General features: G+C 43.3%; 1 protein-coding gene across 2 annotated transcripts in view; it reads right to left on the reverse strand.

The window, feature by feature from the left end:
- Positions 1-1,295: 1,295 nt before the first annotated feature.
- The window catches only part of STIL (STIL centriolar assembly protein), a 114,182-nt gene continuing 91,133 nt past the window's right edge, over positions 1,296-24,344 (reverse strand). For both annotated transcript variants that reach the window (XM_030206557.1, XM_030206556.1), the window contains 4 exons: positions 23,003-23,219; positions 16,951-17,134; positions 10,379-10,626; positions 1,296-3,838 (listed from right to left, as the gene is read on the reverse strand). In XM_030206557.1, coding sequence (XP_030062417.1) covers positions 3,007-3,838; positions 10,379-10,626; positions 16,951-17,134; positions 23,003-23,219 — 1,481 coding nt within the window. In that variant the 3' untranslated portion in view covers positions 1,296-3,006. The remainder of the gene's footprint in view (positions 3,839-10,378; positions 10,627-16,950; positions 17,135-23,002; positions 23,220-24,344) is intronic.

Genomic DNA, 24,344 nt, shown 5'->3' on the forward strand with positions numbered 1-24,344 from the left:
TTGTCCTCAGAAAGAGGAACTGTGCAAGCAAATAGCTCCTTGCATTCTCCTCCCATGGTTTTCTTCTAAATTTGGATCAACAAGATCCACTAGCCTGTGCATTTTCTTTTTCATAGGGAAAGCAGCAGTGATATATAGGGAGTGCTTCTTGCTTATTCCCTCTGATGGCAGGCAGCTATTACAGAAATGAGAGCTGTGTAAGAGAAAGCAGGACTGTCATCAGTAGCAATAGCTCCAACTCAAAAGTCTTTGCTGAGTAGAACAATTTTTGCACAAGTGGCACACTTGTTAAGAATCTCTTTGTACCGTTTCTGGGGCGAGATCCAAGATGGCCGCTAGCAACTAGGACTCCAGCAGACCTCGCTTACCTTTCTTAGAAATGCCAAAAAGAAGAGGCAAGGCATCGGTCCGGGCTTCCCCCATACCTGCCACTTTACCTTTCAGTCCTATTGACCGTTTTTTTGAGGACTCCAACGTAAGGACCAATGCTCGGGACCAGTACCGTTGGAGACGCCGGTGCAAAGGAGGAATTACCACTGTCTCCCGGACTTGACATCACGTTGAGCCCCGACGCAAGAGCTCCAGCCCCGCGGACAAGTTCTCCCATGTTAGGCGCAAGTGGTCAGATGCCGAGAAGAGGTAATGACCAGAACTCGAGAATTATCCTTTCCATTTTGATGTGGGATTATAACACTTTCTAAATCAAGTGGGTCTCCTTGTAAAAAATTCTTATATCTATGGAAAAAAAATAGAATCTCTCTGTATGACTATGCTGCCTGGGGCCACTGGGTCTTGTCATCGTGTAGGCTGTGGTGCAGCTTGCTTCACCAAACTTCCACAGCATCCCATCCATGTCCCATCAAAAAATACAAATGAATCAAGGGATAGGATTTTAAATTGAAGCAAGAGATGCATTAGGGAGAAAGGGAAGGTAAGCACAACAAAAATTCTGGATATTTTGTGCAATATTCACAAGTATGGGTATGGTAATAACAGAAAACTGGAGGAAGGTGAACCCCAGTATTTCCATATTTTCTAAATACTTCAATAGTTTCCTAGATCCAAATTATCAGAAAGTATGACTACTTTTATGCTGTATTTTAGTACTATAATGTAGCAATTTAATTTGCAACACCAAAATATTCAGATTTAACAGTGCAAAATGTTCCATTTCTTTTACACATGAGGCTTTACGACCTTCAACTGTTCATGCTCTGCTAAATAAAAAGACACAGGCAAATCAGTTTACACTTTTATTATATTAAAAATATTTAAATATAAAAGGACAAATACACTGCAAACACACTCCAGTGATTTACCAACAGTTCAGTCACTCAGATTTACAATACTTTCACAAAACATTTCAAACATATCATAAGGCAATTTCAATGGTTTCTCTCTAAGCAGTTATTTCAGCAATACCACCTTTAGGTTCAGGCATTGTAAGATAACTGACATCCCACAGGCAGTACTGCAAAGAGACATTATGAGTATTAGAACATGGATTTCTTTTTTTAAGTAAAAAAAAAAAAAAGCACAACACACACCCATTCATTTTAAAGTCCTCATGCTATTGGCAAAATTCTGCAGGCTTTCTGCTTGCTAAATCTGGCCCCTGCCAATGTTCCATTTCATAATGCAGATTAGCACGCTAGTGGAAGGGAACAGGAAATAGCACGCGTTGATTGGTTACATTAGAAAGCAATAACAGGATGGAAGATGCCTCAGACGGTAAACAATCCAGAGTTTCTATGGCAGCCTGTCTCGGGAGGTATCCCATGTTGCCAGGTATACTAAACCCTTAACTAGAGATTTCTTTTTCTACAGCAAACATATCAGAGCTCAGAAATATTCATTGCGAATGGTTTATTGGTCAAAAGCTTCAGGGTTTTTTTTTTTTAAACTAAAGCTTAGCTCGAGTTATCTGCAGCATGGCCTGTAGGAATAAAATGGGCCCTGCTGCAGATAACAAGCTAAGCTTTAGTAAAAATCCCCCCCAAATACTATGCCAACTGGACTGCGGACTCAACCCACAGACACCACCTGTCAAGAGGGAAAGCAATGTAAAAAAGACAAAGGCCTTCTCCAGAAGATTACCAACAGAAGTCATGCCCAGTAAGGGTAAGTATTGCTAATACTTCATATGCTAATGTTTAGAAGTAGATTGGGAATCAAGAAATTCAGTTTAGCAATTCTTAAAAGCGCTTGATTTGTGAATGTCCCTGCATAAAATGTACCAAACATCTGGGACGGCCAAGAGATAATGAGTACGTATTATTGGTAATTACCAACTGTATTTTAAAATGACACCATTTTTTTATATTTGTGAATTTGAGTGCAAATTTTACCCCAAATTAAGACAGCTGCTTAGCCTGGGATTTCTGATACATAATGTGCTTACGCAACAGCTGAAGTCTACCATGAATGCATATTAGAGTAATGCAGTATTTCTGAAAAGGATCTAAGTAAAAACAAAATTAGGACTCTATACATTGAGATGCAAAGGAAATTAAAGGTGACAATGTGAAGGATTTAATGAAGTTTGAAATACAACCCTATGCACTGGAAAACAGACCATGACTGACCCCCTCAGTGCAGTATTAGCACTAAAATACTGTACAAGTTGACAATGTAGACAAATAACTTTAACTTAAAAGGAAATAAAAGAGTCAATAAGTCAGTGTATTATGGGCAAACTGCTTTGCACTCAGCTGAAGTTAAGGACAAAAGAAATTAAGATGGGTGATCATTTGATATAAATCTTACAAACAAAAGTGCTGCCTTAATTCTTATTACTTTGACTTACCGTAGTAGGACTGAACCCTTCTCTGTCTTTACAGTACTCCTATTCTGCCACAGCTTTGGAAAGTAACTCAGCACATACAAATATTTCCAATATTTTCACACAGTTGGAAACGCTCCTACTAATGGACATTATGCAGTGCAACCCAAACGTTATTTGTGTGGATATGTCCCTACAAGTAGAAAATACAGTTTTTAAAGGAGTTAAAATAATTTTGGAAGTTGCCTGAGGCGGTTCACGTCTAGGAAGTCGCCAACTGAATTCTGATTTTCTGTGAACTTTAATGTTTCAAAGGGGGAAGGTGGTAGTTTGTCAGGAAGGATCTGTACATCCTTTGCATTTTCTTTCTCGGGGTGCTTTGTGAACTGTGCGTTACCCGTTAAAAATTTGGCACTGGGCTTGAAGTCTTTGAGAACTTGTAAAGAATTTTCTTCTGGAGGTTGCAATAATTTCGAAGGCTTGGGGGAAATTCTCTCATTTGTAATGTCCCTTAATGTGTTTCCACCTGGTTTTAGTAAGGAGCCTGCTATCTCAAGGTTATGTTTCAAGTCAGTGTTAAGTCTTTCACTAACTTGTTCTTTTCTGTAACTTAGACCCATTATGACAGGTCTAAAATTTTGATGCATAAGATGTCCATTCTCTACTTCTCCCGGAACGCTGCTATCTTTAAACACTTCATCTTCAACCTCATCCTCACTGCCGTCATTGCTTTGGATCAGCCCATATCTCTTCATATACTTTCTGGTTGCAAAGGACATATTGTTTGGGGATATCAAGCTAAGGCCTACCAAGCTTTTGTCAGCATTCAAATGTAAGAGACCCTGAACGGCTGAAGAATCCAGAGCATTGTTCTGTCTTGAGCGACTTTGTGAAAGCTGGGACAGCTGAGACTCATCAAGATATTTTAAAGCAATTGCATTTGCTTCCATGCTCAAATCAGCTCCGCTGGGGTTAAAACCACTCATGCCAATGTTTGCAAATGACATGTAGCTCAGTCGGGGCAGCACTGCATCTGGATTTATACAAGCCAGCACACTAAAACACAAACAGAGGAAAAATGACCAATTTTAACACTTCTAAATGGCAGAGGTGACTGTTAAGCAAGGTTTTCAAAAGCGGTCAACTTTGTTCCCAGCCCCCATTTCTCTTCACCACATGTGAAGAGACACTGACTGCTGGTTCAAACAGTAGAGGCACCAACTCCCTCAGATACTATTCTACATCCAACACCAGCAAGGGCTACCATCACTGCCTCTATGTGAGAGTCAGAAGTATTTACGCCACAGTGTACCACCTTGCTGGACATAAGATGAGAACTCATAATACAGTAACATGTTTTCCATATACAAGTACTTAATGCTCATTCAACAGGTCAGCCACCATCACACCTCACTGTTAAACAAGTTGTTCAACATAGAGAGAGACCATTAATCAGAACAGATTCATTCAAACAAATATATCATCTCAAGTGTGCAGAGAGAATGACTTTCTCCTGTAAAAACTGTGACTGGCTGATGCCTTTACTAATACAGGGAACAAATTCATGCGAGTCTGGAAATTTTTAAAGCACTGCAGAATGTAGGATCCTCAGGAGCTTAGCCGAGATTGGGTGCCAGAGCCGGTGGTTGGGAGGCGGGGATAGTGCTGGGCAGACTTATACGGTCTGTGCCAGAGCCGGTGGTGGGAGGCGGGGCTGGTGGTTGGGAGGAGGGGCTGGTGGTTGGGAGGTGGGGATAGTGCTGGGCAGACTTATACGGTCTGTGCCAGAGCCGGTGGTTGGGAGGAGGGGCCGGTGGTTGGGAGGAGGGGCTGGTGGTTGGGAGGCGGGGATAGTGCTGGGCAGACTTATACGGTCTGTGCCAGAGCCGGTGGTTGGGAGGAGGGGCCGGTGGTTGGGAGGAGGGGCGGGTGGTTGGGGGGCAGGGATAGTGCTGGGCAGACTTATACAGTCTGTGCCCTGAAGAACACAGGTACAAATCAAGGTAGGGTATACACAAAAAGTAGCACATATGAGTTTATCTTGTTGGGCAGACTGGATGGACCGTGCAGGTCTTTTTCTGCCGTCATCTACTATATATGTTACTATATTTTAAAATTTTTTCTCATTAATTCTATTTTAAAATTTCAAGTAAGAAAAAAAAAAAAAAGTCTTGCGTGGAAGCAGGGAAGCAGGTAGAAATGGCACAAGAAATTTCAAAAGGAATCGGGTAAAAAAATAAAAACACTGCAACCATTTTCACTGATTTACTCCACAATATGCATCTACGATTAAGAAGTTTAATGACGTGAGATGCTCTAAGTACTAGTGACTGTCAAAAGTAGGCTATATCGTGCAGGTCTGCCTTCTGGAAAGGGACAAATTCATGGCCACATTTGCTGGTGGCATGACAAAGGAAACAAAGTTACTTACCTGTAGTAAGTATTCTTCAAGGACAGAAGAATTTAAATCTTCTTGTCTGGGGGTGATGTCACTAAGAGCCTGGCATGGAAAGAGTACCCCAGAAACTTTTCTAGAAGCACTTGGGTAGTCTCATCACACATGCTTACTTGCTTGTTCCCACCTGTCACTGTTGTGTGTGACCTCCTCAGTCTATAACAACCTAAATAAATTCAACTCTTCAGGGAAATAGGAGGGTTGTGAGCACTGTTCCCTCTCAGCTGTGCGTGCGCACATGACTCAGCAAACCTACACACAAGGAAAAAGGTTGTCTGCACAGAAACGTCCGGTTCTCCCATACTGTCAAAGCAGCAAATGCAAGGAAACTAGATGAGACCACTTTCTCCCCAATGCAAGCAGCCGCTTGCGAGGTACAGCAAGGATGAGGCATGAAAGCTATTACTGCTGAGCTGGTTTTGAGGTTTAGCTCTGTCCCCTGATCTCCATTATCTATTTCCTGGTTGGTCTCCAAGGTCTGGGGGACTCCTTTTCCCGATCAGCTCCTTCTTTCCTTGATGCCTCCCTTCGGGAGGGCTTTCCCAGTTCTGAGTTGCTAAGGCTTTGCGGAGGGCAGTGTTGAGCCTTCCCTACTCCTCCTCAGAGGCTGCTTGTGTTCAGAAGAAAGGCGTCTCAGCTACTTTTCTTGCATTTACACAGCACTGCCTTGTGCTCTGCCCCCCCCCCCCCCCTTCTACCAATGTGCTCTCAAGCCTGGGAAACCTGTCTTGCCCTCTAACTTGCACAAATTCATTTTCAGCATGACTTGAGAAAGCAATCACTAGCTACTTTGGCAGTAAGCATTTTGAATCCACTCAAAAATGGCTCCATATCTTACTTAAATATATCCCTTATATGTGCAGTCACTCTTAAGGGTTACTATACTGAGGGTTTCTTAAGTGTTATCTTCAGCATAAAAAAAAACAACAGGCTTAAATTAGCTGATGCTATGCTTCTAAGTAAAGCATGGATTATCTTTACCTATGCTTCACTTCAGTGTTTGTGAATATAGGCTATAGACTAGATCGGTTAAACCTCCCTGGGAGACAGACCATATGTAGTACTTGTCAAGCTTTTTGTGGCCATGCTCCCAAGATTGTGGCCATGCTCCCATGAGCACAGCCAAATAAACCATTGTCCCCCCCCCAAAAAAAATAACATATAAACGGCGAGTGACCGTACTCACTCGCAAATGCGCAGTAGAGACTTCCCTGTCTGTCCCGCCCCCGTGTCAATACGTGATGACAGGGGGGGGGGGGGGGGGGGGCGGGATAGAGAGGGAAACTGCGCGAAGGGGAGGGAACTGCCGAGGTCGCCACCGCAACCCTCCCCCTGAGGTCGCCGCCACTGGTACCCCCGCCCCCGGAGTCGCCGCTGCCGCCACCCCTCCCACCCGGCCGTCTCTTCACTATTCAACTTACATCTCCGCAGCAGGCAGAGATCAGCTGAGCTGCCGTTGGCCTTCCTTCCCTGCCTGTGTCCCGCCCTCGCTGATGTTACGTCACACGAGGGCGGGACACAGGCAGAGAAGGAAGGCCGACGGGAGCTCAGCTGATCTCTGCCTGCTGCGGAGATGTAAGTTGAATAGCGAAGAGACGGCCCGGGTGGAGGGGCGGCGACCCACCAGCCCGTTTTAACGGGCTCAACTGCTTATATATATATATATATATATATATATATTACTATAATAAAACTTACCCTCAACGTTCTGAAATCATTCAGTCACTCACTGAAGGGTTCATGGGATTCATGGTGGTGAAGCCACAACACTGACCATGCCCCGCCCTCGCAAAGCCACACACCAATCCCAACCCACTTTGCCAGCACAGCACATCCCCCAACTCCCAAGCAAAAAACAAGACACACATCAACAACCTGCACACACACCTCACCCTCACACACAAAATAACTCTGACACATACACAAAAAAAATCCACATGCTAGCGCCTGTTTCATTGGTTTCGGAGACGGGCCTTTTTTACTAGTATGTATATATATATATATAAAAGCAGTTGAGCCCGTTCTAAATAAACTGTGTCGAGATTTCAATGTACTTCCATCCTGATGATAGCTGTGGGCTGGGATCATAAACGGGATCAATAAAAACCCAAATTTGGGGATGTGAGCTGGGTGTTAAAATTGTTTTCTCTCTCTCTCTCTCCTGCTGTTAAATTTAAATAAAACTCATAGTTACTACTCTCACAGGTCTGGCTTCTCAGTGTCTTCTTCCATTATTCTCCCATCCATCTTTACCTTATGGAGCCGACAGTGATCCTCACAGGCCTGCTCTGGGGCCTTCACTAGAACTGCAATGGAGGGGGGAGGGGAAGGAAGAGAAAGGCTTGAGACTTACAAGGGGAGGGGAAGGAAGAGAGATGTTGGACTTGTGTGTGGGGGGGGGGGGGGGGGGGTGGAAGGGAGAGAGGTGCCGGACCTGCAGGGGGGAAGGGAGAGAAGGGAAGGGAAAAAAAATGCCGAACCAATGAGATGAAGAACACACAGCAGAGGAAGGGAGGGTAGAGAGACACATTGGTGTACAGGAGGAAGAGAGAGAAGCTGGACATAGAGAGGTAAACAGAAACAGAGGGGATATGATGGGCATGGAGGGGAGAATAGGGACAGGAACACAAAGGGCAGATGGTATATGGACACACAGGGAAGATCCTAGAAATGAGGGCGAAAAGGAACACAGAAGGGAGATGCTGGACTTGTGTGGGGGGGGAGGGGGTGGAAGGGAGAGAGGTGCCGGACCTGCAGGGGGGAAGGGAGAGAAGGGAAGGGAAAAAAAATGCCGAACCAATGAGATGAAGAACACACAGCAGAGGAAGGGAGGGTAGAGAGACACATTGGTGTACAGGAGGAAGAGAGAGAAGCTGGACATAGAGAGGTAAACAGAAACAGAGGGGATATGATGGGCATGGAGGGGAGAATAGGGACAGGAACACAAAGGGCAGATGGTATATGGACACACAGGGAAGATCCTAGAAATGAGGGCGAAAAGGAACACAGAAGGGAGATGCTGGACTTGTGTGGGGGGGGAGGGGGTGGAAGGGAGAGAGGTGCCGGACCTGCAGGGGGGAAGGGAGAGAAGGGAAGGGAAAAAAAAATGCCGAACCAATGAGATGAAGAACACACAGCAGAGGAAGGGAGGGTAGAGAGACACATTGGTGTACAGGAGGAAGAGAGAGAAGCTGGACATAGAGAGGTAAACAGAAACAGAGGGGATATGATGGGCATGGAGGGGAGAATAGGGACAGGAACACAAAGGGCAGATGGTATATGGACACACAGGGAAGATCCTAGAAATGAGGGCGAAAAGGAACACAGAAGGGAGATGCTGGACTTGTGTGGGGGGGGAGGGGGTGGAAGGGAGAGAGGTGCCGGACCTGCAGGGGGGAAGGGAGAGAAGGGAAGGGAAAAAAAATGCCGAACCAACGAGATGAAGAACACACAGCAGAGGAAGGGAGGGTAGAGAGACACATTGGTGTACAGGAGGAAGAGAGAGAAGCTGGACATAGAGAGGTACACAGAAGCAGAGGGGATATGATGGGCATGGAGGGGAGAATAGGGACAGGAACACAAAGGGCAGATGGTATATGGACACACAGGGAAGATCCTAGAAATGAGGGCGAAAAGGAACACAGAAGGGAGATGCTGGACTTGGGGGGGGGGGGGGCACAGGGACACAGGAGTGATGCTGGACAGGGGAAGGGGATAAGGATAGAGTGGTGATGATGGATACAGGGGAGATGTTGGACAGGGAACATAGAGATGGGAGATGCTGAACATGGAGAAAGATGGATGGTGAGCATGGAACAAGAAGAAATATCAAATGAGCAGGACACCCTGATGAGCAAGTTAAAGAGAAAAGAGGAGGGAAACAAACCAGAGATTGAGACCAACATGATTTGAAAAAAAATAAATAACATGATTTTCCTATCTTTTGTTATTAGAATTTGTCAGACTTTAAATGTGTATCCTGGTGTTAAACACGACTGGAGTTACATTCCCCTAACACCATCCCTGGCAAGTGTCATCTTTACATTTTGCACACTATAGGAGGAAATGTATCTCTTTCTATTTCTTTGATGATGTACTGCATGCAAAACGTGGCTTCTTGGGATTATGGTTTAATTTATGTTTATCATTTTTGGTCAATTATTCCGTATTTAGCATGTGTGTGTATGACCCGGGTATTCTTTTAGTATGAATTTTCTATGTAACATTCTGGAGTAATTTGGCTTGTTCAGTTTTCCTGATAGTGGAAGGGGTGTGTGTGAGGGGGGAGTGAGCAAAACCTCTATTAAAAAAAAAACTTAGCATACTAGGGCCTCACGACAGCAAAACTCTTCCATTTGAAAACATAAGCCCTCTTACTGGATATGGTCCTGTTGCACCAGGAATATCTTTTGAAGCTGCTAGGTATCTTCTTTTGAGAACCTTCACCTGAAAAAATAGCTGCAACAAATTCAAACATCTGAATGGTGGCAAAATACCCTGGCTGGGAGCTCAAGGCTTTAAAAAAAAAAAAAAAAAAAGGCCCACAATAAGCTGACAAGAAAAAAATAAAACTAGAAATTCATTAAAAAAAAACTGATTAAGGAACTACCAGGTAGACATTAGGTCACCTGTCAGCAACAGGACTTATAGAATTACAAGAAATAAGTTCTGAGGCACTGTAGTGATTGCTATGAAAACAATGTAGATAAGATTAGACTGAGCATATCCTGTGCAACAGTGGTAGGCAGAACAGGTGCACGTGCATCAAACATTTCTAGAAAAGTTACGGGGGGTACTTCCCTCACTGGGCTCCATTGGCAATGTCTTCTTCAGACTTGAGGATTTACAGACCTGCTCATCCTCTGAGAAACACTACTTTAATATCCATGGTATTCAGACCTGCTTTACACAATAAGATTTGTTTGAAATGTCTTAGATAAGGTTAAAAAGGTTAAATATGCTCAATGTCAGCAAGCTAACTACAAAATGTTTTTAGTCTGTTAAACTGCATGGCACCTTTTGACAAGTTTGCACACTGGTCTTAGGAAAACCCATGTCTAGCAACCTGTGCATAACAAGGATTCTCCGATACTCAACAATTAGGCTTCTGCACTGTGTCGATTAATATTGCATTACCTTACCTGGCATTCTCAACTTTATTTGCATTGCTCCTCATTGTGTTAGGGGAGTCCAAATCGATTTTCACACCAAGGTTTCTCAACTGTTTAAGGGTAGCACTTAGCACATCATCTTTGTCATTATAAGTTACTGGATTCTTTTTCTTGATATTACTTTCAGATGTGACACACTTCTCTGCTGGAATGCTTTCTTTTGCTGAGGATTCTTCTGCCTCAGTGAATGAGGTCTTTAATAGCTGATTTACTTGTCCCTTACACACAAAAAGAAATGCTTTTATTACAAAAAATGAACACACTGCAAAACTGAGTTCAACTATCAATTACAATGATGTATCGAAATGCTTCCCTAACAATTCAGTATGCTAATACATAGAAAACTATAAACTTTATACACTAGTGAGATAGGGAAATGAAACTGCTTACCAGCAAGCAGGATTGCTTGCTTACTATATAATGGGGTTCTCCATGGAAAGCAGAATTAGTCAAAATCCAAAGAAGAACAGGAATGTAGCCTCTACATGAGTCCAGAGAAAGAAGAGGAGCAAAGGATAACACCGACCATATGCATAGTACCCAAAATTCACAAGTCCTCCACAAATCCACCAGGAAGGCCTATTGTTTCAGGTAAAGGCTTGGTGATAGAACCATTATCTGCATTTGTAGATCACTTCTTGTGACCAATTGTCCCGAAGATTGAGTCCTACATCAGAGACTCGGGACATATGATGTTACTTAATGAATTCGATGGAGACCTCTCAAATATCACATTGGTTACCTTGGACATTGACAGCTGGTACACCAACATTCCATAGTTAGTTGCACTCTGCATTATTCAATCCGTTCCACAGGGATGTACTACAATTCGTCGAATCCCTAACTGGTTTATCAAGACATTGGCAACAATAGCATTAAACAAAAACTGGTTTCAGAGCTCAATATAGCACCGAGACTGTCCTGGTCACCCTCTTATCTAACTTTAAACGAGAGCTATCCATCGGTCGGAAAGTTTTACTGCTTCAATTTGACATGTCTAGTGTCTTCGATATGGTGGACCATGAAGTCTTGCTTCATCTGCTGGATACTTTTGGCATAGGAGGTCCTTACACTGGTTTACGGGCTTTTTAACAAGAACTTACCAGGTCTCAGTGAACTCGGTTACTTCTGATCCGTGGAAGGCCTCCTGTGGGGTTCCGCAGGGCTCTCCATTTTCATCTGCCTTATTCAATATTATGTTGATGCCTTTAGCTGCTCCTCTCGCAAAACTGGACCTCAACCCTTTCATCTATGCCGATGATATTACAGTCTACATCCCCTTTCACACCACCATGTCGGAAATTGTTCACCTCATTGATGCCTGCTTCTCCACCATAGAACATTGGGCTCAGGTCTTCCGTTTCAAATTAAACAAGGACAAAACACAGTGTCTCATCCTCTCGTCCATCCACACCCCAGTAATTGACACAGTGCTCCCAGTATTGGGCTCTGTCCTTCCGATTGCCACAAGCCTGCGGCTTTTAGGAGTGCAACTGGACACACACCTTCAGCTGGATAATCTTGTGCACTTGGTCACCAAAAAAATGTTTCACGCCATGTGGAGTCTTCGGCGTATAAGATACTTCCTTACTAGAGATTTGTTCCACACACTTGTCCTCTCCCACGTGGACTATTGCAGCGGAATTTATGCGGGCTGCCAGGCCTCACTATTGAAAAAGTTCCAAATACTTCAGAACACTGCCGCGAGACTCATCCTAAGAGAGCAACGCTTTGCACATGCCGAACCCTTACGTTTCAAATTACACTGGCTGCCTGTACAGGAGCGCACTGCCTTTAAACTCTGCTCCTTGACCCATAAAATTATCTATGGGTTTGCCCCGGAGTATATGCACCCCTTGATCGACCTTCCGCCCAGGAATGCCAATCCTGCTGCTCATTCCTACCTCCACTTCCCAAACTGTAAGGGTGTCAAGTACAAGAAGATCTTCGCCTCGTCCTTCCGCTATTGGAGCCCTAAGCATTGGAATGCTCTCCTGCAACACCTCAAAACTCAAGCGGACCACGCCCTCTTCAAGACGTTGTTGAAGACCTACTTCTTTGCCAAGACCTACTCCTCACTTTAAACCGCTGACTGATGCACTCTCCCTGACCCCTACCCTTCTAGTTCACCCTGTTAGATGCTTTTCCCCCTGCATACTCCTTGTATACTTTTCTAAGTTTTCCTATTTTGTAATTTTATTTAACATTTTGTAAGCCACATTGTGCCTGCATGAGTGGGAAAATGTGGGATATAAGCGAACAATAAATAAATAAATCGTTTCAATCTCCAGATCTGTGGCAATAGGAGCTGCGATGGCACCGGATATAGCAAATCTCTATGTGACACATTTTGAAGATGATCCATTCAAATCTAACATGATTCTACATAAACGTTACATAGATGACATTTTCATCCTCTGGCGTGGCAACAGTATGAGCTTAGAGACATTTTATACATGGTTAAATCAACATGATAGTAACATAGTAGATGACGGCAGAAAAAGTCCTGCACGGTCCATCCAGTCTGCCCATGATCCATTATCTTTGTCACAATATGATTGTCATAAAATTAAATTCCTAGATTTGATAATCTGTAAGAACGAATATGGTTTTAGCACAACATTATACTGCAAGCCTACAGAGAAATTTTTTTTTATACTTTTCTAGTTTTCAGAACCCCTCTTTGAAACGTAATCTGCCCTACTGCCAGATTCTCCGCCTTAAAAAAAGATATGCTCAGAACATGAAGACTTTGAACGACAATCAACCATCATGAAAGATAGGTTTCAAAGAGGTTATCCATGCAAGTGCATAGAAGATGGATACACTAAAGCAAGCATGAAATCTTGCAGTGAGCTACTCACCACCAATTCTAACAAATGTGCCCTGGATGTCACATGTACTCTCAGTCACATATAGCAAGCAAGATCCAGAAGATCATCTTGGAGAGCAATAATAAAAACCTACTGAAAGCACACTCCAGAGGTGGAAATTTAAAGGAACATATGGTACCCTCCACCCTTCTGGACCCTGCAGAAGACCTCTTAAGATGTTCACCTTGGACACAGAACGTGCGGCAGATGCAGCATTTGTCCACGTGCTGTGGAAATTTGACATTTTGACTCACCCACAGAGCAGAAAAGTATTTTTTATGCCACTACTTCTAAAGTGATATACATCATTAAATGTCCATGCAATCTTCTATATGTAGGCAAGATCAAGCATCAGATCAAAGCACAAGAAGTTGCACTAGCCAAAACAATACCACAGCACCTAATCATTAGCAATCATTCTATCACACTATAGATGAACTAAATTTTTTCTGTTTACAAAGTTTTGAAAACTCAATAAAGAAGTGGCGATATAGACAAGCAATTACTAAAGGAAGAACAGAAGACCATTTTTTTCTACTCAATACTAATGCCACGTGGTTTGAACTCTGAATTGGATCGGACTCCTCCTATAGCATGCTCTGACACTTGTGTAATTTATCAGTTAAAGACTACACACTTGCTTGTATTTTACTGTACTTAAGGGAAGAGCACACTCATATACAATTTTCTGTACACAACGACCCCATTCATGATTTGTCTTCATATTTGTCACATGTAGTCCAAGTATTCATTTTTAACCTACTTGATTTTTAAACTGATACTGTAGTTATTTTATACATCTCCTTTTTATATATAATATATCTATATGTTATCTGTTGCACTGGTTATGACAATAACAGTGTTAATGTATTCTAACCTGTTATTGTCTTAACCAGCTGTCTCCAAAAATGGCTATTAACCAGCTATTGCACTGCTGCACTGCAGGGACACCACCATCCCATACATATTCATGGTTTAAGCCTTTAATATGCAATGGGCATGATGCAATTCTGCTTGTTCGATACTGTTGCAGTGGCGATTTTGGCGCCAAAGCGTTTTTTTGAACACAACTGCAGGTAAGCTTTTAGACCTTTTATGCTGTTCAGTTTTAGCATATGACCTTATATTAACCTTAGGTTCTATTTTGAAGTCACTGCTTGTTTTACCAAATCTGCCTTATTTTGTTTTAATACAAGTTTTCTGTGATACCACGTTTGGCAGCCATCTTTAAAACCGGTTAACGTCATAACTGGTTTTGTTTATATGGTTTTTAAATAACCTACCATTAAGAGTCCTATATAACTTAATTTTTATTATATTAAAAGGGGACACATTGAGGGGCATAATCGAAAGGGGCGCCCAAGTTTTCCTGAGGACATCCTCGCAGGACGTCCCAGCGAAGGGGTGGGGAAACCCATATTATCGAAACAAGATGGACGTCCATATTTCGTTTTGATAATATGGTTGGGAACGCCCAAATTGTGAAATTTAGGTCGACCTTAGAGATGGTCGTCCCCGATTTTCAGCAATAATGGAAACAGAGGACGCCCATCTCAGAAACGACTAAATCCAAGCCATTTGGTCGTGGAAGGAGCCAGCATTCGTAGTGCACTGGTCCGCCTGACATGCCAGGACACCAACCGGGCACCCTAGAGGGAACTGCAGTGGACTTCAGAAATTGCTCCCAGGTGCATAGCTCCCTTACCTTGTGTGCTGAGCCCCCCAACCTCCCCCTAAAACCCACTCCCCACAACTGTACACCACTACCATAGCCCTAAGGGGTGAAGGGGGCACCAACATGTGGGTACAGTGGGTTTCTGGTGGGTTTTGAAGGGCTCACATTTACCACCATAAGTGTAACAGGTAGGGGGTGATGGGCCTCGGTCCGCCTGCCTGAAAGTGCACTGCACCCACTAAAACTGCTCCAGGGACCGCATACTGCTGTCACAGAGCTGGGTATGACATTTGAGGCTGGCATAGCGGCTGGCAAAAAATATTTAAAAAGTTTGGGTTTTTTTTAGGATGGGAGGGGGTTGGTGACCACTGGGGGAGTAACGGGAGGTCATCCCCGATTCCCTGTGGTGGTCATTTGGTCAGTTCGGGCACCTTTCTGAGGCTTGGTCATAACAAAAAAATGGACCAAGTAAAATCACCCAAGTGTTTGTCAGGGACGCCCTTCTTTTTCCATTATCGGTCGAGGACGCCCATGTGTTAGGCATGCCCCAGTCCCGCCTTCGCTATGCTTCCGACACGCCCCCGTGAACTTTGGTCGTCCCCGTAACGGAAAGCGGTTGAGGACGCCCAAAATTGGCTTTCGATTATGCCGATTTGGGAGACCCTGGGAGAAGGACGCCTATCTCCCGATTTGTGTCGAAAGATGGGCGCCCTTCTCTTTCGAAAATAAGTCTGATTGTGTCAATAATGTATGTTTTTATTTAAGCAATAGTTACAATTTGGAGAGCAAAAAAAAAAGAAAAAGAAAGATGCTAACCACCACTACATAATTTAAATTTTGCTCAAAAGCAACTGATGTGGAATGTTCAGAAACCACAACTGCAAACTAGCGGTAAACATTAACAAAGACGAAGCCTCAACCACCCCGAAGATAGCCCACATTGGCTCATTACATAGACCTTAATAGGGTTACTATCACCAGCTTCAATGTGTCAGCAAAAACAGTATTGGAAAAACAACTCCTAAGGAAATGAGTACGGAGAAAAAAGCCACTACTGAAAAAGGCAACCCACAGCAAATGAATTCATGGTGAGTAAAAATTCCACAAACAGTAACTATTTAAATAGAGCTGTAATGTTCCTGGATAATTTTTTTTTACCAAAAAAGGAAGCTACACAGTGCACCAAGCGCTACTTATCTTGTGATGCTTCAAATTCAATCCTGTTCATTTTAACGCATTTACTTATCCAATAGTTCACAACTATATATTCTCATAGTCCTTGTCAACAGGCCCTTTGGTTTCACCAAAGCTGCTTCAGGAGGGTAACAACAAACCAGCAAATGTTAGGTTCAAGATGGTGCTGAAGTTAATAAAGAACGAAGCTGTGAACAGCATTGGATATATAAACTCCAGACTGTACATCCTCAAGGGCTTAACGGCCCTTTAGAATGGGATGTGGGTTTTTTTTTTTGCTAATGGTGACATGCTTTTCCTTTAAGCAGACACTGCAAGGTGACTGCTGTCTGTTTGTTGACATTCTTTATCAACTTCAGCATCATCTTGAACCCAATCATTTGTGATGAAAATCCTTTATACTTTCATGAATCTCCCTCTCAAAATGTTTTCAGATGTGGAGGAGTAGCCTAGTGGTTACAGCACCAGTCTTGACATCCAGAGGCAGCCAGTTCAAATCCCAGTGCTGCTCCTTGTGACCTTGGGCAAGCCACTTAACCCTCCATTGCCGCCTCAGGTACAAGCTTAGATTGTGAGCCTTCCAGGGACAAGGAAATACCTAGAGTATCTGAATGTAACTCACCTTGAGCTATTACTGAAAAGGTGTGAGCAAAATCCAAATAAAATAAAACATTGTTGCATCTTTTGGTGTGTCAAACTATAAGAGGCACAATATTGAGGCTGAAGATTTATAACAAAGCTCACCATAGTAAACATACTTCTGGCTAGTATGTAAGGTCGTATGTGAAAAAAGTTCTTACCAGTAGATCCTTGTAAAGCTTGTGATCATCTGACTGGACTGAATCTGAATGCACCAATTTGTTTTCACAGTCTGCTGTGTTAGAGCAGTTAGCTCCCTCTACTGGTCCATCCTGTAAATTAGTGCCAGTGCTCTCTCTTGCCGAAGGACTCCCTGGATTCAATTCAGGGCCATTCCTGTATTGGCTAGAATGGAAAGGTATTTCAAAATATAATCTAAAATATATTTAAGCTTAAATATTTTATACTTAAGTCTTTATAAATCTAAATGTATCTTATTTACCCAGTTACATCACTGGCTTTAGAAAACAAATACTGACTAGAATGAGCTTTAGATGCATCAGAGAGAATACAGGATAAAGTTGAGGTGGTTGTTTCTAGGCAATACGTTTTAAAACTCTAGCAGAAACCTGCAAAGCCAATGGAGACCAAAATTTTCACACACTGTGCAAATAAAGCCAAGTTGCTTATCTGTAGCATGTGTTCTCTGTGGATAGCAGGATACAAGTCCTCAAATAGGTGATGCCATTTGATTGAGCCCATGTGAAAGTGCTTCCCCTGCAGAGATTACTCTAGGAAGCTTTTAAGCAGCTAGATCTCACAGGCATGTGTTTGCCCCTCACTGCTGTCACACAGGACCTCCCTTCAGTCTCTAAAAAGCGCAGAATCAGTGGAATAGTCACAGGTGAGCTCGAGTGGGCTGGTGCCTGCCCACCTAAAATTGGTGCTCCCTTAAGTGTGGCTGGCAAGAACTCCAAGCTCCGCCAGCCAAAGACCTCCTCCTGGCCAGAACACTTGCAACCTGAGCAACTGGCGGCAGTGTCCCTGAGCTGCTGCCAGCCCCCCGTTAAGGATCCCCCCCCCACATGCATCATGCCAGCAATGGCAATGGCTTGCGAACATTGCCACTGGCTATCCAGGCTTCAAATATTCTGGCTGGGAAGTGATCTTTGGCCAGAGGGGCTTGGGGATCCCTGCTAGCTCAAGTATTTCAAATGTTCAGTTTTCGTGGGCACTAGGAGGGGGGTGGGCAGAGATGAACTTATGGGCCCACCCACTTTGGGCCCAGGCCCACTCTAAATCAGCCATCTGGCTACGACAATGCTCAGAACAGAACAGAACACCCGTTGCAGATAAGTAACTGGTGTTCTTCAATGACAAGTAGGCTGGCAAGTCAAAGATGGGACACCTTAACTACAGGATACTTTCAACAGAAAAAAGGGGAGGGGGTTATGGGTGCTAGAAAGATGCTGCAACAGGTAGACACCAAATTATATTTGGTGGCAACAAGTCTTTCAAAACTTATTTTCCTTGTTTTTCAGAAGGTAGCCTGGAAATGAAGACAAAAATATGGGCGTGAGGGGACAAATTTGTTTATGATTACTCATGGCAAGGACCCAACGCAACATACAAACATAAATCATACAATAAAAAACAAAGACAAAGCCACAGCATCAGTTTAAACAGCAGCAAGATCACAAGTTGTAAGCCTCTACAAGTAAATGGTGCTTCAGCATCAACTTAAAAGAGTTGACATTCCTTTACTGTCTCAACGCCAAAGGCCATTTATTCTATTCCCAGGGACCGGTGATTGAAAACGTCTCTTTTCTTGTTTGACCAAGTCATAAACATTGGTAGTTAGGCACTTCAGGTGCATAAGCATGCAGAGACCGCAGAGGTCTTGATGGTACGTACCAATGTAGATTGTTCCGCAAGTAAAAGGATGAGTCCTAATACAATCCAAGATGAACAAGCAGTAGCAATTTAAACTTGGTTGCCTGTGGCCCAGCAAATTTACAAAATTCTTTCAAAAAAAGGAGCCACATGTTCAAATGAAGAGTCCATAAAGTAACCAAACTGCAGAATTCTGCACCACTTGCAATGCCTGTAAACAAAATGCTGGTAGATCCAAGGAAACAATACTATAGTAGTACAGAGTACTCATCATAGTTTGTAACATACTAACGACCTGAACGATCCCTCCAGTCTGCCCAACAGTCACATTCATTATCAATTCAAGACAATCAACAAAGAACGTGATATATACTTGATCATGGTCTATTTTTTGGTGTTTCTGGAACATAGACTGTAGAAGTCTGCCCGGCTCTGTCTTTATGTTCCAACCACTGGAGCTGCTATCAAAGCCCACTCCAGCCTATCCGAATCCATCTTGTCATTTACAGGACACAGACCATAAAAGTCTGCCTGGCACTCTCCTCACATTCCAAATTACTGGAGTTTCTGTTGAAGCTCTCTCCAGCCCATCCTAAATCAGATTGCTATATGCAGGACTCAGACCATACAAGCCAGCCCAGCCTTAATTCATACAGCCAGAGTTACTATCTAAGCACAACGTGATATACAAACACATATGCAACCCTTTACGTTTTGTTTTTTTTTATATCGTTCATTTTCAAATTAGAGATCCTCTGTATTCAAGATAGCAAGGAAAGCAGATACTTACCTGTAGCAGGTATTCTCCGAGGATAGCAGGTCAGTCATTCTCACATATGGGTGATGCCATCCAAATCGCCTGGTGCGGAAAGCTTTCACAGTGTATACATCTTTAAGAGATAGCCAGGTGCCTTCCTGCCCGCCTTGAGAGCACGAACCATCAGTACGGTGGAGGAGTAGCCAAGTGGTTAGTGCAGTGGACTTTGATCCTGGTGAACTGAGTTCGATTCCCACTGCAGCTCCTTGTGACTCTGGGCAAGTCGCTTAACCCTCCATTGCCCCTGGTACAAAATAAGTACCTGAATATATGTAAACCGCTTTGAAAGTAGTTGCAAAAACCTCAGAATGGCAGTATATCAAGTCCTATTTCCCTTTCCCATTAGCTATACAAAAACTCCTCCAAAGGGAGGTGGGAGAATATATGTGAGAACGACTGGCCTGCTGTCCTCAGAGAATACCTGCTACAGGTATGTATCTTTGATTTCTCTTAGGACAAGCAGGTTGTGTCATACTCACGTGGAAATCCCTAGCTACTAGACTCACCAAAACAGTAGTAGGATAACTGGAACTTGCAACAGTGAGTTCAAAAGACTCATCAACCTGAAACTACGTACATACTGTACGAGCGTGCAGCCTGAAACAGAACAAAACAGGCCTAGGAGGATGGGGTTGGATTCTAGACCCCAAAGAAATTCTGCAGAACCGAACACGTTGCAGCCTTGCAAGTTTCTTCTACAGAGGCTGATCTCAAGTGGGCTACCAACACAGCCATAGCTCTGACATTATGAGCCTTGACATGACCCTCAAGAGTCAGCCCAGCTTGGGCATAAGTGAAAGAAATGCAATTTACTAGTCAGTCCTGTTGGGATCAAGAGAAACAAAAAGCTGGGTGGACTGTCTGTAGGGCTTAGTCTGCTCCAAGTAAAAGGCCAATGCTCTCTTGCAGTCCTAGGTGTGCAGGGCACTTTTGCCAGGATGGGCATGAGGTTTGCGAAAAAAAAAAATGTTAGAACGATCGACTGGTTCAGATGGAATTCCAACACAACCTTAGGTAGGAACATAGGGTGACCGTGGAGTACTCTTATGAAGAAACTTAGTGTAAGGTGGATGCGTTACTAGGGACTGAAGCTCAATGACCCTGCAAGCTGAAATAACAGCAACCAAAAACAAGATCTTCCAGTTTCTTTACTGCATAACCCAAAATAGGCAAATGTGCTAGGTGAATGTATCAAGTAATAGATAGTATCCCCTTAAAATTAGAGTGGAGGAGTGGCCTAGTGGTTAGGGTGGTGGACTTTGGTCCTGAGGAACTGAGTTCAATTCCCACTTCAGGCACAGGCAGCTCCTTGTGACTCTGGGCAAGTCACTTAACCCTCCATTGCCCCATGTAAGCCGCATTGAGCCTGCCATGAGTGGGAAAGCGTGGGGTACAAATGTAACAAAAAAAAAAAAAAAAAAAACATATTCCATTCTGGGGCACAGCAATATTCCATCAAACCCAGCAGCCTCTCCAACAGTGACCATTCCAGGTCATTAGGAAGTTATTTGTGAGATACTAAGGAGTGTATGCATTCCTTTTTGCTCCCATCCTCGAATAACTGGTAGTTTTCCAAAGTCTATCTGCTTAACAGATTATGAACTCTTCCTCTAAGAATTGTCCAAACTACTCCTAAATTCAACTAGGCCATACACCTCGACTACATCCTCTGGCAACTAATTGAAGGGCTTATTCCCAAAACCCACCAAGTGACATTGACACTCCCCACTGAAGCATGGAACAGAGTACTGAAGCACCATCAAGACATTGTGGCCTCTGCCTGATGTCCTGCATCGCACTCCATTGGCACTGATGGAAGATGAGGTTGAATCCTTCATTTTGTTTGATCAGGAATCTGACAATGACCAATTCTAGTAGGTTCTACTGATGTTCAATGTTAAGGGTAACCAAGACACTCAACATTAAGGCACCCCTACTATCTGATGCTCTCCATGGGTCCAAGAGCTACAGAGTTTCTGATGCTAATGTACCAGTCATGTTGATGAAAAGCTTTTCCCTCCGATTTTCTATACCGCCAATCCCTAACATCTGTGAACAAAGAATACAATGAGAGGTATCATGGTTGGATCCCAGGCATTGCAGGCACCAAGAGTGGGTATCTGTAATGGATATGGTCTTGTTGACCCGGAACATCTCTAGAAGCTGCTCAAGTCTTCTTGTGGGATATATCATCTGGAAAAATAGCTGCACAGCAATCAAATGATTCAATGGCGATAAGATAACCCAGCAATTGCTCAAGGCCAAAAACTGCCAAAAGTGAGCTAATGTGAAGAAAGAACACACAAAGAAACCGGTGAAAAATGTAAAGAACTAAAACTTGTGAACACTAAATACCATGCAACAGTGATAAGACTTACACACTTTTCCCCCAAAACAGTAAATTAAGGCACGGAGTCAACTGCAATATAAAACAGGTCTGATTGGCTCAGTGGAAAAGATTAGACTGAAGAGGTCCCACACAACAATGGCTGATAGAACTGGGTGTGCCTGCGTCATCCACATCCCCCAACCCCTCTCCCATTGAGGTGTATCTTAAAAGAAGCAGAAGCGATGCCCACTCTCTCCTGCCTCCAGTGCAGCCAACTTCTGTGGCTAAATATTGGCCAGGATCAACATAAGCTCCAACAATCAGATCACTAGGAATTAGCACCAGATATTCAAGTGCTGGTCCCTGGGCACAACCCAGCACTGAATATCCGGGACTAACCTGCAGCGATCAGCATTTTAAAAAAATGTCAATCACCACAAGCTGAATATTGACCAGAATATTTCCAGGTCCCCAGAAGGCTTAGTTTAAAAACGGGTTAGTAAATATAGCTCTTAATGTGCATTAATACAATTTAATGCAAGCCCCATTATTTTCAACGGGGCCTATATATAACTGTTACATATTAACAAATTAAACACAAATTAAGATGTTTATTCATTAAGGTATACAGTAAATCTAACCCTGCATTTCTACTTGAAGCAATGAAGGACGAAATGAGTTGCCTAATGTCACAAGGCGCATCCATCACAAGTTACACTTTTCTAAAACCCACAATTTCCAATATACTATTTCCTTAAAAACAAAAGAAGACAACACCATGAGCATACAAAAGGGTAGATAATCAGCTGGCACCGTTGAGTTTCTTTGTTTAAGCAGTCACCGGCGTCATTCCTGGATATTCAATGCTGGGCTATATCTGGGCACCAGCATCGACTATCTGGGTTTACGTGGCTGCTTTTCTCTTATACGGTTAGGTGCAATATTCAGCACTTGACAGTGCATAAAGATAGGACAGACTTTTATGTGGTCCAATTTGGCCGCTTAACTGAGGTGTTAAGTGCTGAATGTCGGCATTTAACTGCATAAGTGCCAACTCTGACCCCGGACCACCCCAAAATAGCTGGCTCTCAGTTTAGTGGTCTGTGGTGATATTTAGTGGCACCAAATCTCAGAGGATAGCCCCAAAGTGATTTAACCTGCCAAGAGCCATTTCTATTTGGTTAAATCGCTTTGAATGTCAACCCCGCAATGTAATTTTCAAATTTGTTCTTACTTGAGTGGATCAGGTGATCCATTCTCTTCTGTCTCTGTAACGTGGCTGCTTTCAAAACTGTGAATGTCAACAGCTTTCAATGAAGATGCAATGCTTGTATGACTGGTGTCTTCTGCATGAACAGAAACTGTGATATCCTCAGAAATATCCGCATCATCTGGTTTCACAGGAGACTCTTCTTGAGATGTGCAAGGAGAATTCCAGAACAGGCTAGCACCTTTAAAAACAGAGCATTTGCCCAGTGTTATTTAAGGGCATCTAAATATGTAGCAGTCCAAAACCTGTTTTTATAACTAATTAATGGCGGTTCTATGCAAACTTCAATGAGCTGAAAACAGGTGCTTGCTAAAGAAACAGGGCAAGCTAGTTAACAATGGACAGGGCTCTGGCGTTTTCCAGCTGCCTTCTGAGTGCAAAAGGGAGAGAAACCTGAAGCTATATGAATCTTCAACCTAAAGCTGATCAGATAGACATCAGAGCCCTATGAAGAAAGGTGTTATTTCAATTTACTTGCTAAATTTCATTTCCTTGAGTCCAGACAAGTGAACATGCCCAACCTCAAGGAGAATGCCACAAAAAGCTCTGAAGACTTGTGCTCAAGGCAAAGCCTCTTCCAGCTTGAACACCATATCTTAAGTGCTTAGAGTAACAATGCAATGGTGACAAAGGCCTCTGTCCTACCATTATTTTCTGCCTACCAATTCTCAATTCACAACTCACTTTCAAATCAGACTTATCTGCACCTCCCCCTTTGCCCTTCACCACCTCTGTGCTGTTCATCCTCTTATTTCATCTTCACACGCCCCCTTATTCTTGCACTTGTTATATTCCACCTAGACTACTGTAACTCCCTTTACCCTGGTCTTCCTCTTCAAGCCCTCAAACACCTTCAGCTCATTCAGTCAACTGCTGTCAAACTCCTGGCACAATGCTACCCGATTCAATCATGTGACCCCTCCTCCTCTATGAACATCGGTTCCCGGTCATCGCTCAAATCAAATACAAAATCCTCCTCCTAGTCTATAAATCCTGTCAACCACTTGCCCCCTTATCTTGCTTCTCTCATCATTCCTTGCATCCCTCTCTGCTGTCTCCGTTCTGCAGATCAGAACCTATTGAGCCTTCCCCCACCCTCTGTCCTTCATCTTAAAGTCCCAAGGAACTGCACCTTTAGATACATAGGACCTAAACTTCGGCACAACTTGCCCCTTTCTATCAGAAGCCAACCAACCCTTACCTCTTAAGAAATTACTTAAGACCTACCTTTTCCTAGTCTCCGCTTGGCTGTATTCTGTCTAGTACCAACTTTTCTGTTAACTCCTTTTTATTGTGAACTGCTGTG

The sequence above is a fragment of the Microcaecilia unicolor genome, chromosome 6, assembly GCF_901765095.1.
Source record: "Microcaecilia unicolor chromosome 6, aMicUni1.1, whole genome shotgun sequence".
NCBI classification, from domain to species: Eukaryota; Metazoa; Chordata; class Amphibia; order Gymnophiona; family Siphonopidae; genus Microcaecilia; species Microcaecilia unicolor.